At 41.7% G+C, this 14,194-nt stretch overlaps 1 protein-coding gene across 2 annotated transcripts; it reads right to left on the bottom strand.

The window, feature by feature from the left end:
• Positions 1–6,626: 6,626 nt before the first annotated feature.
• tma7 (translation machinery associated 7 homolog) lies at positions 6,627–14,111 on the bottom strand. 2 transcript variants are annotated; one of them, XM_043707753.1, is made up of 4 exons: positions 14,042–14,111; positions 12,802–12,857; positions 11,095–11,182; positions 6,627–6,831 (listed from the first exon to the last, which is right to left on the bottom strand). In XM_043707753.1, the coding sequence occupies exons 1-4, from the start codon at positions 14,094–14,096 to the stop codon at positions 6,797–6,799; spliced, it is 234 nt and encodes a 77-aa protein (XP_043563688.1). In that variant the 5' UTR covers positions 14,097–14,111; the 3' UTR covers positions 6,627–6,796. The 2 variants fall into 2 exon arrangements, with proteins under 2 accessions (XP_043563688.1, XP_043563689.1); XM_043707754.1 differs by lacking the exon at positions 14,042–14,111 and adding an exon at positions 13,912–13,975.
• Positions 14,112–14,194: the final 83 nt, after the last annotated feature.

The following is a 14,194-nucleotide window of genomic DNA, read 5'->3' on the forward strand; positions in this document are numbered from 1 at the left end:
AAGGGCAGTAGAGATGAGCCAGATAATTATAGACCAGTGAGCCTTACATCTGTTGTAGGAAAGGTTTTGGAAAGGATTATAAGAGATAACATTTATAATCACCTAGCAAGCACCAATTTGATTTCAGATAGCCAACATGGTTTCGTCAAGGGCAGGTCGCGTCTCACAAACCTCATTGAGTTTTTTGAGGAGGTGACCCAGCATGAAGATTAGATTACTTTAGATTAGATTAGATTACTTACAGTGTGGAAACAGGCCCTTCGACCCAACAAGTCCACACTGACCCTCCGAAGAGCAACCCACCCAGATCTATTCGCCCACATTTACCCCTTCACCTAACACTACTGGTAATTTAGCATGGCCAATTCATCTAACCTTCACATTTTTGGACTGTGGGAGGAAACCGGAACATCTGGAGGAAACCCGGAGGAATGTGCAAACTCCACACAGATAGTTGCCTGAGGCGGGAATTGAACCCGGGTCTCTGGCGCTGAGAGGCAGCAGTGCTAACTACTGTACCACCGTGCCGCCCATGGTAGGTGGGGGTAGGGCGGTTGACGTGGTACACATGGACTTCAGTAAAGCCTTTGATAAGGTTCCACATGGTAGGCTATTGGAGAAAATGCAGAGGCATGAGATTGAGGGTGATTTAGCAGTTTGGATTAGAAACTGGCTTTCTGAAAGAAGACAGCGGGTGGTGGTTGATGGAAAATATTCAGCCTGGAGTTCGGTTACCAATGGTGTGTCACGAGAATCTGTTTTGGGTCCACTGCTGTTTGTCATTTTTATAAATGACTTAGACGCAGGCATAGGTGGATGGATTAGTACATTTGCAGACGACACTAAAGCAGGTGGAGTAATGGACAGTATGGAAGAATGTTACAGGTTGCAGCGGGGCTGGATAAATTGCAGGATTGGGCTGAGAGGTGGCAAATGGAGTTAATGCAGCTAAATGTGAGGTGATGCACTTTGAGAAGTATAACAGGAAGGCAGAGTACTGGGTTCGATGGAAAGATTCTTGGTCGTGTGGATGTGCAGAGGGATCTTGGAGTCCATGTGCATAGATCCCTGAAAGTTACCACTCAGGTTGATAGTGCTGTTAAGAAGGCATACGGTGTGTTAGGTTTCATTCATAGAGGGATTGAGTTACCGAGCCGCAATATCATGCTGCAACTACACAAACACTAGTGCGGCCACACTTGGAATATTGTGTACAGTTCTGGTCCCCATATTTTGGGAAGGATGTGGAAGCATTGGAAAAGGTGCAGAGGAGATTTACCAAAATGTTGCCTGGTCTGGAGGGAAGGTCTTATGAGGAAAGGATGAGAGACTTGAACCTGTTCTCATTGGCAAGAAGAAGGCTAAGAGGGGATTTGATAGAGACATACAAGATGATCAGAGGATTAGATAGGGTAGACAGTAAAAGTCTTTTTTATAGGATGTTTTCATCAGCGTGTACGAGGGGCATAAGTACAAATTGAGGGGTGAAAGATATACGACAGATGTCAGAGGCAGGTTTTTTATGCAGATTGGCATGGGCGTGGAATGCCCCACCTGCTAATGTAGTCAACTCAGCAACATTAGGGAGATTTAAACAATCCTTAGATAAGCACATGGATGGTTTTGGAATAGTGTAGGGGGACGAGCTGAGAATAGTTCACAGGTCAGCGCAACATCGAGGGCCGAAGGGTCTGTTCTGCGCTGTATTCTTCTATGTTCTAACCCTGTTATTTATACATTTTTCCATATCTGTCCACATAGCCATTCCTCTATCACATGCTGGCTATTGGGAGGTCTGTAGTCCAATCCCATCAAAATGATTGCACTCTGCTTGTTTCTGAGCTCGACTCATATAGCCTCACTGGGTGTTCTCCCTCAGTACAGCTGTGATTTTCTCTCTTATCAGTTACTCCCTCCTTCACATCCCTCTCCATCTCACCTGAAACATCTAAATTCTAGAACATGAAGCTGCCAGTCTTGTCCCTCGCTCAGCCAAGTCTCGTGTAGTAGCTACAACATCAGTTATATGCATTAATCCAAGCTCTACATTGATCTGCCTTACCTATAATACGCCTTGCATTCAAACAAATACATCTCAGTCTGCCAGTGCCACCATGTTCAGTAACCTCTCCCTTTCTGTTCTTCCTCTCAGTCTTACTGGCCTTAGTCTCAGACTCCTCCTCAGTCAATTTACTAGCTGGACCTACTGTCAAAATGTGTGTTGCTGGAAAAGCACAGCAGGTCAGGCAGCATCCGATGAACAGGAAAATCGACGATTCGGGCATCAATCCTTCGTCAGGATTCCTGATGAAGGGCTTATGTCTGAATCGCCGATTTTCCTGCTTCTCGATATGCTGCCTGACTGGCTGTGCTTGCCCAGCGCCACACGTTTTGACTCTGATCTCCAGCATCTGCAGTCCTCAATTTTTTTCTCCTGGCTGACCTACTGCTCTGGTTTCAACCTGCACCCCCTCTCCCCGCCAATCAAGTTTAAATGATCTGAAGAGATCAGAAACAGAAATTACTGGCAAAATTTAGCAGGCCTGACAGCATTTGTCAGGAGAAAATAAAGCTGTAATAAGTACTTGGGCAAGCATTCAAAGTGGGCGGCATGGTGGCACAGTGGTTAGCACTGCTGCCTCACAGCGCCAGAGACCCGGGTTCAATTCCCGCCTCAGGGTCTGCGTGGGTTTCCTCCGGGTACTCCTACAGTCCAAAGAATTTCTCACAATTCAGGTGAATTGGCTATGCTAAATTGCCCATAGTGTTTGGTTAGGGGTATGGGTGGGTTGCGCTTCGGCGGGTCGGTGTGGATGTGTTGAGCCGAAGGGCCTGCTTCCACACTATAATGTAATCTAATCTATGTCATAACATTTGAGTCAATGGGCCTGGTGCTGCAAGGTTGGACAAGTAAAGATTCAGTATAGCTTTGGCGGTACAGATTTGATGGGTATGATTCAAAATGGACACAATTTTCTCCATACCTCGTCACAGAATAACCTTCACCCCCAACTTGCCCCAGGGAACAATTTAATGAATCTTTGCTGTTACTGCCTACAAGTACATTTTAAGAAACAACATGGAGACCAAACTTTCACATATTACTACAGATGTGCTTTCACCAAGTCACTGTACAAATAGCGAGTTTTGAGAATTCTTTATTCCTGGAATTCACAAGGACAACAGCGATAAACAAATGTTGGATTTGCCAGCAATACTTGGATATCAAGAATGAACGTAAAAACACCTGATTACAGGTCACAGAAACCTCCTAATTATGTAAATCTTTAATATTTTCTCATGAGCATGTATACATTTATATGATCCATCTTTTGGGATAGCAACCTCAATTAATGCTTCATTTTAATTGAGTCAATGTATGCTAAACTTTCTTAATAAAACATCATTTAAACTGCAAAAATCATTAGAATCAGGAACCGTCTCTGCACTTCAGAAATTCATTCTTCTGAAGCACTTTGACATGATACGGAGAACTAATTAAGTACTATAAGATACAAGTCTTAATGTATCTGGCAAACAGTGCGATCCTCTGCCAGGGTATGTGGCTGCCAGACTTTAAATGATTTCAAATTTTGAATGGTGTAGTATTACCACCTGCTGGAAGATAGATAATAGTACAAGTAAGAACATGTGCTATTTATCACAATTAAATCGTTAAGAGTCAGCATGGCTTTTAAGCAGGGGAGGTCTTGTCTCACAATTTTTCAAGATGTAACAAAAATGATTGATGAAGGAAAAACGGTGGCTGTAGTCCACGTGGACTTTAGTAAGGCTTTTGAATAGATTCCTGATGGTAGGCTGATCCAAAAGTTCAAATGACATGGAATCTATGATGTGTTGGCAAGCTGGATATAAAACTGACTTGGCCATAGAAAACAGAGGGTAATTGTGTGGATGTATATCCTTCTGATTGGAGGTCTGTTACCAGTGGTGTTCTGCAAGGATCAGTGCAAGGGCCTCTGTTGTTTGTAACATATGTACATGATTTAGATGAAAATGTTGATGGTCTGATTACTAAGTTTGCACATGACACAAAAATTGGTGGAGTTGCGGACAGCGAGGAAGGATATCAAAGGATGCAGCGGGGTATAGATCAGATGGAAAGTTTGGTGGAGAAATGACAAATGGAGTTTAATCCGGCAAGTGTGAAGTGATCAGGATTTAGATTTATTGCCACATGTACATAAAAGAACAGTGGAAAGTGTTTTTCACATGTAAATGCAAAGTGTCACCATGCTCTGACACTATCTTGTAACACTGAACATCATGAAAGATTTTGCTGCAATAGAATTCATCTTCCTCTTTCTTCATGTCCCTCCTCTGCCTCTTCTCCACATGTTGCTTGACATCAGCTGGACTCTGAATCACTACCATAATTGCCAAATTTGATCTGGAGCCTTGAACGTGTTCTCATACCTCCTGTTCCCCAGGATGCTCCTCCAGACACTGCTGCCAGTTGCTGGGGTCCAGGTCAAAAGCAAATGGAAATGATTTTGTAAAGGGCAGGACCTTTAGCTGCATTAATATGTAGATGGATTGTGGGGTTCAATTTCATAGCTCCCTGGATGTGACAACACAAGCGGATGAGGTAAAGAATGTGTAAGGTATGCATACCTTCATCATTTAGGTCACTGAATACAAGTTATGCTGCAACTGTGTACGACTTTGGTCAGGTCACATTTGGATTACCGGGTGCAATTCAGTGACCAGAACTGTAAGATGTGGAGGCTTTGGAGAGGATGCAGATTTACAAGGATTGGTGAGACAAACTTGGATTATTTTCATGAGTGGAGGAGGCTGAGGGGTCACTAGAAAGATATAAAATCTCAGACAAAAATAAGGTCGTGAGTTTTGAGAACATTTGTAGCTAAAGTTGAGGCTCTGGATGTAGGTTTGCTCACTAAGCTGGAAGGTTTCATCACCATACTAGATAACATCAGTGAGCCTCCAGATGAAGCACTGGTGGTTTGGCCAGCTTTCTATTTACGCATTTAGGTTTCCTTGGATTGGTGATGTCATTTCCTGTTCTTTTTCTCAGGGGGTGGTAAATGGGATCCAAGTCAGTCATTGTGTTTGTTATGGCATTCCAACTGGATCTCTATGTATGTCTTTTGGTGGTTAGTTGATGTTCATGCAACTTAATGGCTAGTTTTCTGCCTGTTTGTTCAATATAATAGTTGCTACAGTTCTTGCAAGGTATTTTGTAAATAACATTAGTTTTGTTTGTTGTCTGCAGAGGGTCTTTCAAGTTCATTAGCTGCTGCTTTAGCGTGTTGATGGGCTACCATGACGCCAAGAGGTCCAAGTAGTCTGGCAGTCCTTTCGGATCTAGGGGAGAGTGGCTAGGGTTTCTGGACATGTTTTGCCATTGAGAGGACGTACTTTCCTTGATACCCATCCTTTTTGAATACACCGTAAGGTGATTTTCCTCTGTTCTTCGTAGTTCCTATATGCTGCAGTGTGTGGTGGCTCGTTGAAATAACGTTCTAATGCAGCTTCCTGTAAACGCTGGCTTGAAGTTCCCTTTGGCTGTTCACTCAGACATCTAGGAATGGCTAAACAAAGCAAATTAGAGGAAACCTTCAAGACCATCAACACTACCATTACTGGCATAAAATTCACTAAAGAGAAGGAAAACGACGATGACAACAACTTCCATTACTCAATGTCACAGTAGAGTGAACAGCCAATGGCAAACTTCAAACCAGTGTAGGAATAGCACTCAAAAACATTCTGCAATCAATTTATTTCCAAGAATTAACATCAACATTTCTAATACAACCATAAAAACAGTGCAGCTTTAAGCAAATGTAACTAAATTTAAAGTAAATATACTTTAATCTGAGTACTTCCAACATCTTTATACACTTGCCAGGTCTACTGGTACACATTTAAATTCTCCAAAAATGTCCAGGAATACATGATGATGAACTATGTATAGGCCCAGAGCACATCTCAAACTTTAAAAAATGTCTGCATATGGCATTCAATTCTGTTAGTTTGAGTAGCAATTTTACAAATTCCTTGAAATCAGGTGAAAAACCTCCAAAATTTGTGTTTACTGAATAAACAAAACTCTGCATAAATAAATAAATGCCTAATGCAATTCAAAAGGAGGTAACTCTGATAAGGCAATCCAATATTTATTCACAACATATTTAATCACCACAAAGAATTATACAAAACTGCAATGCTCTTCCCTCTGGATGATAACCACATTATTTTTCCTTGCCACCTTTCACTTGGTGCTAAGTATTTGCATCCTTCCAGGATTAATGTCAACAGCAAATATTATCAATCCCTGCAACTCTTCAGGTCCAGTGCTGGTATTTTACCCAAGTTTTGAATCACATCACCCAACCTTCTGAAAATGGATAAGAATTGCCATTGAGGCATATTAAACACTTGCTCCTTCCCAAGAGGCCTGAAGGTTACTATCAGTGGCTCATATACCTGTTCTAACTGGGCTGGATAATGGTTCATCCACAACCCAACGTTAAGCACAAGTTTGTATCTACACTGCTGACTACTTGTTTAAAGAGATCAGTTCAAGAGAAAATATTAAAACCACAACTATATTCCATTGAAACCTCATTGACAGACACTTAGAAAACAGGAAAGAGAATTTATTGGCATTTTAAACAAATATACAATTTACAGGTAAGGCAGAAATGTAAACAGAAGATCACTAAAAGGGGATGCGTATTAATCTTCTGTCCTCTGGAGATAGAGAAGTGATGCAACGTCAGCACATTTGACATTCTGGTGTTCCTCATTATTTCTTGCCTGATTTCTTAATACCTCCAGAACCTGCAAAAGAATTAAAAAAAAAAACAGATTGTGTAAACTGGAAGCCTTGGTACAGTTTGTTCTTTTCTTCCCCCGCCCCCAATCATTTCCCCTGTTCCCATTTTCCTACTCATTACTGGGGTACTCCAGTGCAATCAGTTGGCCACAAATAGCTCACCAGTGACACACATCACACATGGAGCACAAGATGGTCATTGGAACCTGGTTCTACCATTGGAACATTACAACTCAGCCCAATCCCACCCACACATCAAACCAACTCAACTGCAGCAATCTGAACACTGCCCTTTTGGGATGAGATAACATTTTGGGGACAATATTACTCAGTGCTACCAAGAGAATTCTCATGGCTCAGGATTGGTTTGTCATGAAACGTATCAGGTTCACTAATATTCTACCAGAAAGCACGTCCGGTCTGTTATTCCAACCCCACACCTGAAAAACCAGGACTGAGGCATTCAAGTCGGGTGACTCTGACCTATACAGGAAATCCAGGTAAGATCTTCAGAAGGCCAGTGTCGGCAAGAGGCAGTACCAAACTAAGCTTGAGACCCACACTAACTACATTGGCACCTACTGTTTGTGGCATGGCTTACATGACATAACGGACTATAAAGTGAAGTCAAACAGAATTGTGGGTAACAGTAATTCTCTACCCAATGAGCTCAATACAATCTACACTCAGTTTGAACAGGTCAGCAAACAATATCACCTATCCCAGCTTTTCACTGTACCTCAGTACATGTGACAGCAATAACTCAGATCAAGCTATTCTTCAAAAACTGCTCCAAAAGTCTAATCTATAATCAGTGGGCAGCACGTTGGCACAGTGGTTAGCACTGCTGCCTCACAGCGCCAGAGACCCGGGTTCAATTCCCACCTCAGGCGACTGACTGTGTGGAGTTTGCACATTCTCCCCGTGTCTGCGTGGGTTTCCTCCAGGTGCTCCGGTTTCCTCCCACAGTCCAAAGATGTGCAGGTTAGGTGAATTGGCCATGCTAAATTGTCTGTAGTGTTAGGTAAGGGGGTAAATGTAGGGGTATGGGTGGGTTGCGCTTCGGCGGGTCGGTGTGGACTTGTTGGGCCGAAGGGCCTGTTTCCACACTGTAAAGTAATCTAATCTAATAGTAATCTAATCTATAAAACTTGATGGACCACCTTTATCATTGCTGCAGTAGCTAAGCCAAAGACAAGTCCTGATTTGTTAACCCTTCAACAACCTGACACTTGGGAACTTGTGTCAAAACTGGGAGGGATGTCTCACACACTAGTCAAACACCAACCCAAACAAACAGTCATATGCACAGACCCCGACCTTACAACCAATGGCCCAAACTCTTTCAAAGAGATCACCGGCTAGGCTGTACAGGCAGCAGGACAGAGGTACTAAAAGTAGCAACGCAGTGCTACACAGTCAGGAAGGAGTCCTCAGCACTGACTTTGGACACAGTCTCATGGTATCATAGTGAGGGGTATTAGCAGGTTTTCTTGCCTAGCAGCTGAGGCTGCGGCAAAATCAGTACTCCATATTGAACATCACCTGGAAGAAGCTCTGCATTTAGAAAAAGGAACAATGTACTCTGGGTGGAAACTGTCCTGTCTAGCACAGAGTGGCTCAGCTGCACTACTGCTGACTGAAACCTAAAAGATTGTCTGCTGCGCTGACCTACATGAGCTGGCGAGGGAACCAGAGGCAAGACTTGCTTGATATCATCCTTCAAAATCCATCTGTCACAGATACATTTGTCTACCAGAGTGCAGATAGAAGAGATCCAAACCAAGGACATGCATCCAATTGTGCTGCAAGGCACTACCAGCAGGACAAATGAGATATATTTAGAGCAGTTGTGACACCTCATTACTGTGCATTTGAGGCATTGTAAAGTGAACAACCACAGAACTTTATTCGACCACAATCCATAATTTCAAGGCCTGGCATGCTCCTCACTCCCTTATTAATTGGTGGGCGGCACGGTGGCACAGTGGTTAGCACTGCTGCCTCACAGCGCCAGAGACCCGGGTTCAATTCCCGACTCAGGCGACTGACTGTGTGGAGTTTGCACATTCTCCCCGTGTCTGTGTGGGTTTCCTCCGGGTGCTCCGGTTTCCTCCCACAGTCCAAAGATGTGCAGGTCAGGTGAATTGGCCATGCTAAATTGCCCGTAGTGTTAGGTTAAAGGGGTAAATGTAGGGGTATGGGTGGGTTGCGCTTCGGCGGGTCAGTGTGGACTTGTTGGGCCGAAGGGCCTGTTTCCACACTGTAAGTAATCTAATCTAATCTAATCTAAAAATCTAATCTAATCTAATGACAGAACCAATGAGATGCCTAGGATAGCATGCCAGGAACTGCACCAGACATACCAAGTGGACATCTCTCTTGTTGTGTAAGGCAACAATGCACCCTAGACTGAGCCAAGCCAAAGCTGTCCCATCTTTTACATCTCATCATGAATGGCAGTTGACAATTAAACAATTAACCAGAGGAGATTCAAAATCCTTGAACTCCCTTCCTAACTGCATTGCAAGTTGCGAGTAACTTACAACTCCTCTGTAGAATAGATAGAGGATTTGTAAATCTAGAAGTGAAGCATTTTACACAGAGAAACACCTTCTGCTGGGAGGGGGAAGATGGAAGAACTCTAGACAGAACAGGGAAAGCCATAAAACATAGGAGTAGAATTAGGCCACTCAGCCCATCAATCATGGATAACATGCTTCTCAACCCAGCTCTCATAGCTTCATCTCAACCTTAGATCCCCTTACTAATCGAAAACCTAACTACCTGTGTCTTAAATACACTCAGTGACTCAGTGTCACAGAGCGATCTGAAGGCTGAGTTCTACAGATTCACCACACTGGCTCAAGAAACTGATCTCAGTTCTAGAGGCTTGGCCCTTGACTCAGAGTTAATACCCTTGCGTACTTAGTCTCTCTTCCTTGGTGGAAGCATCTTCTTCACATTCACTATCTAGACCTCAGTTTTTTGTACATTTCAATGAGCCCCCCCCCCCCTCATCCTTCTAAACAATGAGTACAGACCTCAAGTCCTCAATCGCTCATTATGACAAGACCTTCATCCCAAGGATCATTGTTGTGAAACTTCTCTGGACCCCTTCAATGTCAGCATATCCTTCCTTAGATACAGGGCCCAAAACTGCTCACAATACTCCAAACAAGGTCTGAGCAGAGCCTTACACAGCCTCAGCAGTACATCTCTGCTTTTGTATTCAGGTCAGGTGAATTGCCCAAACTAAATTGCCCATAGTGTCAGGTGCATTAGTCAGGGCTAGATATAGGGTAGGGGAATGGATCTGGGTGGGTTACTCTTTGGAGGATCAGTGTGGACTTGTTGGGCTGAAGGGCCTGTTTCCATACTGTGGGTAATCTAATCAAATTAATACTAACCTTGCATTTCCCTTCACAACTGCCAACTGAACCTACATTTTAACCCTAAGAAAATCCTGATCTAGGATGTGGGCTTCAGATTAGTTATTTGGAATGGATCACATCCATTGACTCTCTTGTTTGTTACCTCCTGAAAGAATTCTAATAGATTTGGGAGACATGACCATCTCTTCCTGAAATTTTGCTTACTCAGTCTTTTTACCATTCACCTTCAAGTACTTTGCAATCTTCTTTTTATACTGGAATCTAAACTTTTACCGATGATTGAGCTCAGGCTAACTGACCTACACATTTGCCATCCTCAATAGGGATATTACATTAGCCATTTAGAGAATTGAATATTTTTTCTAAAATGCCCCAAAAACCAAAAGGTTGCTGCCTTGCATCCTCAGAAACTGATCCACAAGAGGAGGTCAAACCAGGGTCAAAATCAAATGAGGATTAATATTTACCTTAGTCTATCTCTGTCTCACCAAATCAAAAACAGCTCCAGCATTGAGATCTCACAATTTACCATATGGATGTTGGGTTGGATTATCATGATCAACTGGACTCTCTTTCATATTGAATTATCTCTCGCAATGTTCAGTCCAAACAGGCCCATTATTAAACTGTTGAAGGTATTGCTTGACTACCCTTGCTACCAGGGGTTTCAAAACAGCATTGCAGAACCTTGTGAAAACAAAACATTCATAGATTCCTGTCCATGGGGAAAGAGCACCATCCTCAATGGGTTTATGGGATAGAGGCTCACTTTCCTCATCCGTCATATGCTGTTGAGTTAATAGAGTTAATTGCTAGTGAATCATTTAAATTATTATGACGTTTTCTGAAACTCATGACAATCAGGTTACTCACTGAGTGGTCCTTTGCCTGTAGCTTTTGCTTTCATCTCGTCAAGCTTTCTCTGCTCCTCCTTCTGTTTCTGTTTGAAAGCAATATCATCCTGTGCAGATAAGAATGTTACTCAGGTTGTGTTTTATCAAATTCTGATAATGCCAGCTATAAAGTAATGCAACTCAGCTAAAATTAACAACTCGTTCTTTGCACAAAAAAACAACACTTACCCACGCCTTCATCTCAGACTTGAAGTTCTTACTTTGTTGATCATTCATTCTCTAAATTCTTACCTTTCCCAAATTCTACCAGATATCCTCTCGCATTTAGAGGAATCAAGCTACAAAATATCTCTTGACACCCTTACTACAGTTAACATTTTTGATCTTCTCTATAAATCTATGACCACTGCATTCTTTAGAGCCCAAATCCCCAACTGAGTGTTAACACACATTATTGACAGCTCTTACTTGGCTTATGCCTTGACTATTTGGAACTTCCAGTTATACATCATTGTAAACTTTAAGAAACCTCTGCAGAAACAAGCTTTCAATGTCAATTTTGGGTCATTCTCTGTAATACTTCATCCAACTTGCCCATCTTCATGTCTGAACTCAAGTATCAGCAACCTATTTGACCAATGAGGATCACAATATCCAATATTAACATTATGAAAAGAACAGTGGACTCAGCAATAGCCCCAGGGCTAACTTGCATGCTAATCATTAGTCATATCAATTACTGTTACTTCTGTGATGATTCTACAAGAGGTCACTTAGATGTTCTAGAATGGAAAAATATCTCAAGCAAAACGATCGATTGGTTGATCCTATAGAACTGCCACAATATATTCAATACTTGAGCAGAAAGTTGTTATTTTAAAAAAAGATTTAAACAGAAACAAGTTCTCACAGTCAATCAAGGCTATTGGTAAATATTTAGTGTTGTGCTTAAATAAAGACATTTAAGAGATGCTAACTTTGTTCAATATACTATGTATAATTCTACTTCAGTCACCACATTCAGTGTGGTTTATAACTTCATTCTCCTGAAATACTGCACTGCTCTGTTCTTCTGGAGCAGTCAATCAAGGCAAACACTACAGCCAAACCCAATAGGTATTGCAATGAACAAAGAACCAATTTAATTAACAAATAAAAATTCTGACCTTAAGTGAAATAAAGAAAAAAAATCACAGATATTCATCAGATCAAGAGGGTATAAGGGTAAACCCAAAACAGTTAAACCATAAATGCTTAGGTACACACTATCAAATTGCGACCCTTTCAGGGGGTGATCAATGTCAGTCTCTCAGAACAGAGTGTACAGGGCAGATCCTGCAATAAGGTGCAAAAGGAAGAAATTAAAGAAACAGGAGGACAGTGCATGAGAGTAGAGGAGAGATCAGGGTCCCAATAAATAGTGTAGTAGACTCAAAGGGCCAGGGTCCACTCCAATTCCTATCTCTTACGCATGCATGTGAGTAGATGACAAAATGCTACAAGCAGTCTTTCTTGGGTGATCATTGTTGAAATGGTTATTCTTGCCAATACCTACATTTGTACCAAAAGGTATCACTGACATGGTTAGGCGGCATAAATGTTGAACTGACGAAAACACAATCTGCAATGGGCTACAATACTAGCTCATCGTTGCAAAACATCATGCCACTGTTTCAACTTCTGGCAAATTCAGAACCAGTGATCACGCATTAAAAAGATTACAGACCTCATCCATTGCCTTATTTGATTTTTTAGGCTGTTTCAGTGGTTTCTTCTTGCCTCCTATATATACACACAAACAAAGAAAACAAAATAAATATACAAACAGAATAAAAGTGTCATAAGTAAGCTCTGAGATTTAAAAAAAAGTATTGTAGATATAGAAATAAAAGTAGAAATTACTTGAAAGCACTCAGGAGGTTAAGCAGCATATGCATCAAGAGAACTAGCTAATGATTCCAGAGGGTGATCAGTCATCAGAACTGATGATATAAACATGAAGAATTTGGACTTTAAGTAATTGCTGCCCACTGGGAAATGCTTTTTTTAAAAAAAATATAAAAGGGCCTTTCAATTTATTTGACTCATTATTTGATTTACAGTTGGTGCCGTTACCTTTATCAAACTAAAAACCCACTCCATGGCTTGAGCACATCTAGCGAATCAGTGCAATACTTTCAAACAGCTGCACATTAGAAGCTGCTGCAGATTCAATGTTAAACCAATCCCTCTTGGGTAGACAGAGACAATGCCTATGGAAAGGGAAGGGAGAGAGCCACTCTGTCTTTCTCAAAAACACTGCAGAAACAGCTTTATTGGTTATCTAGGAAGTTACTGCCTGAAAACATTGCAGCCATTTGGATACATTGCAACCAGATCTACAGTTAAGCAATTAATTGGTTATGAAGCATTTTGAGTATATTGCAAAAGACACTTACCAGCAACTTGCAATGTTTTATGCACATAAAAAGCACAAATCCAACCTCATTCTTTTTATGAATTATTGGCCTATCATAAACTAATACAATACAGAATCAAGAGGATACTAATGTGGATTTTCCAGTGTCAATTTGTAATGCTGAGGGGAAAAGCTTAAGCATCGAATTGGCAAAAAGACAAGTCACATAGGCCTTAAGTGACAGTTCCTTAAGACAGCAAAACTCAACCAGGTTACAAAGCCACCAAGGTTGAATCAAGACCCACTCCAGGATGATGAAAATGTGTACCATAATGGGAATTTGCCAGCCTGTATATTCATCCAATACACCCAAGTACAGACAGCAAGAAGAGACACACATGTTTAGACAGGCTACTGAAGATAACAGTACTTTCCTACCACAACCAAGCACAATAATCAGGCACCAGGACTCTATGGTCACCAGCATCTCCTTATGAGTATAATTACACTCATGCAGTTTGGAGCATGTTCATATCAAAATATTTCAACATAAAGACTTCCCACTTACGATCAGTATGGTTTTCACAAATATGGTCCCACCCTACCCCCAAAATAAAACTCATAGCAGAAGGATGGTCACATCTAACACTATTTATTTTAATGCTGTCAGTAAAGCAGAAGCCCAAAGAGGAGGGATGGGGCAGGGGGGGGGGGGGGAAAT

This window comes from Chiloscyllium plagiosum, chromosome 18 (assembly GCF_004010195.1).
Source record: "Chiloscyllium plagiosum isolate BGI_BamShark_2017 chromosome 18, ASM401019v2, whole genome shotgun sequence".
Taxonomy (NCBI): Eukaryota; Metazoa; Chordata; class Chondrichthyes; order Orectolobiformes; family Hemiscylliidae; genus Chiloscyllium; species Chiloscyllium plagiosum.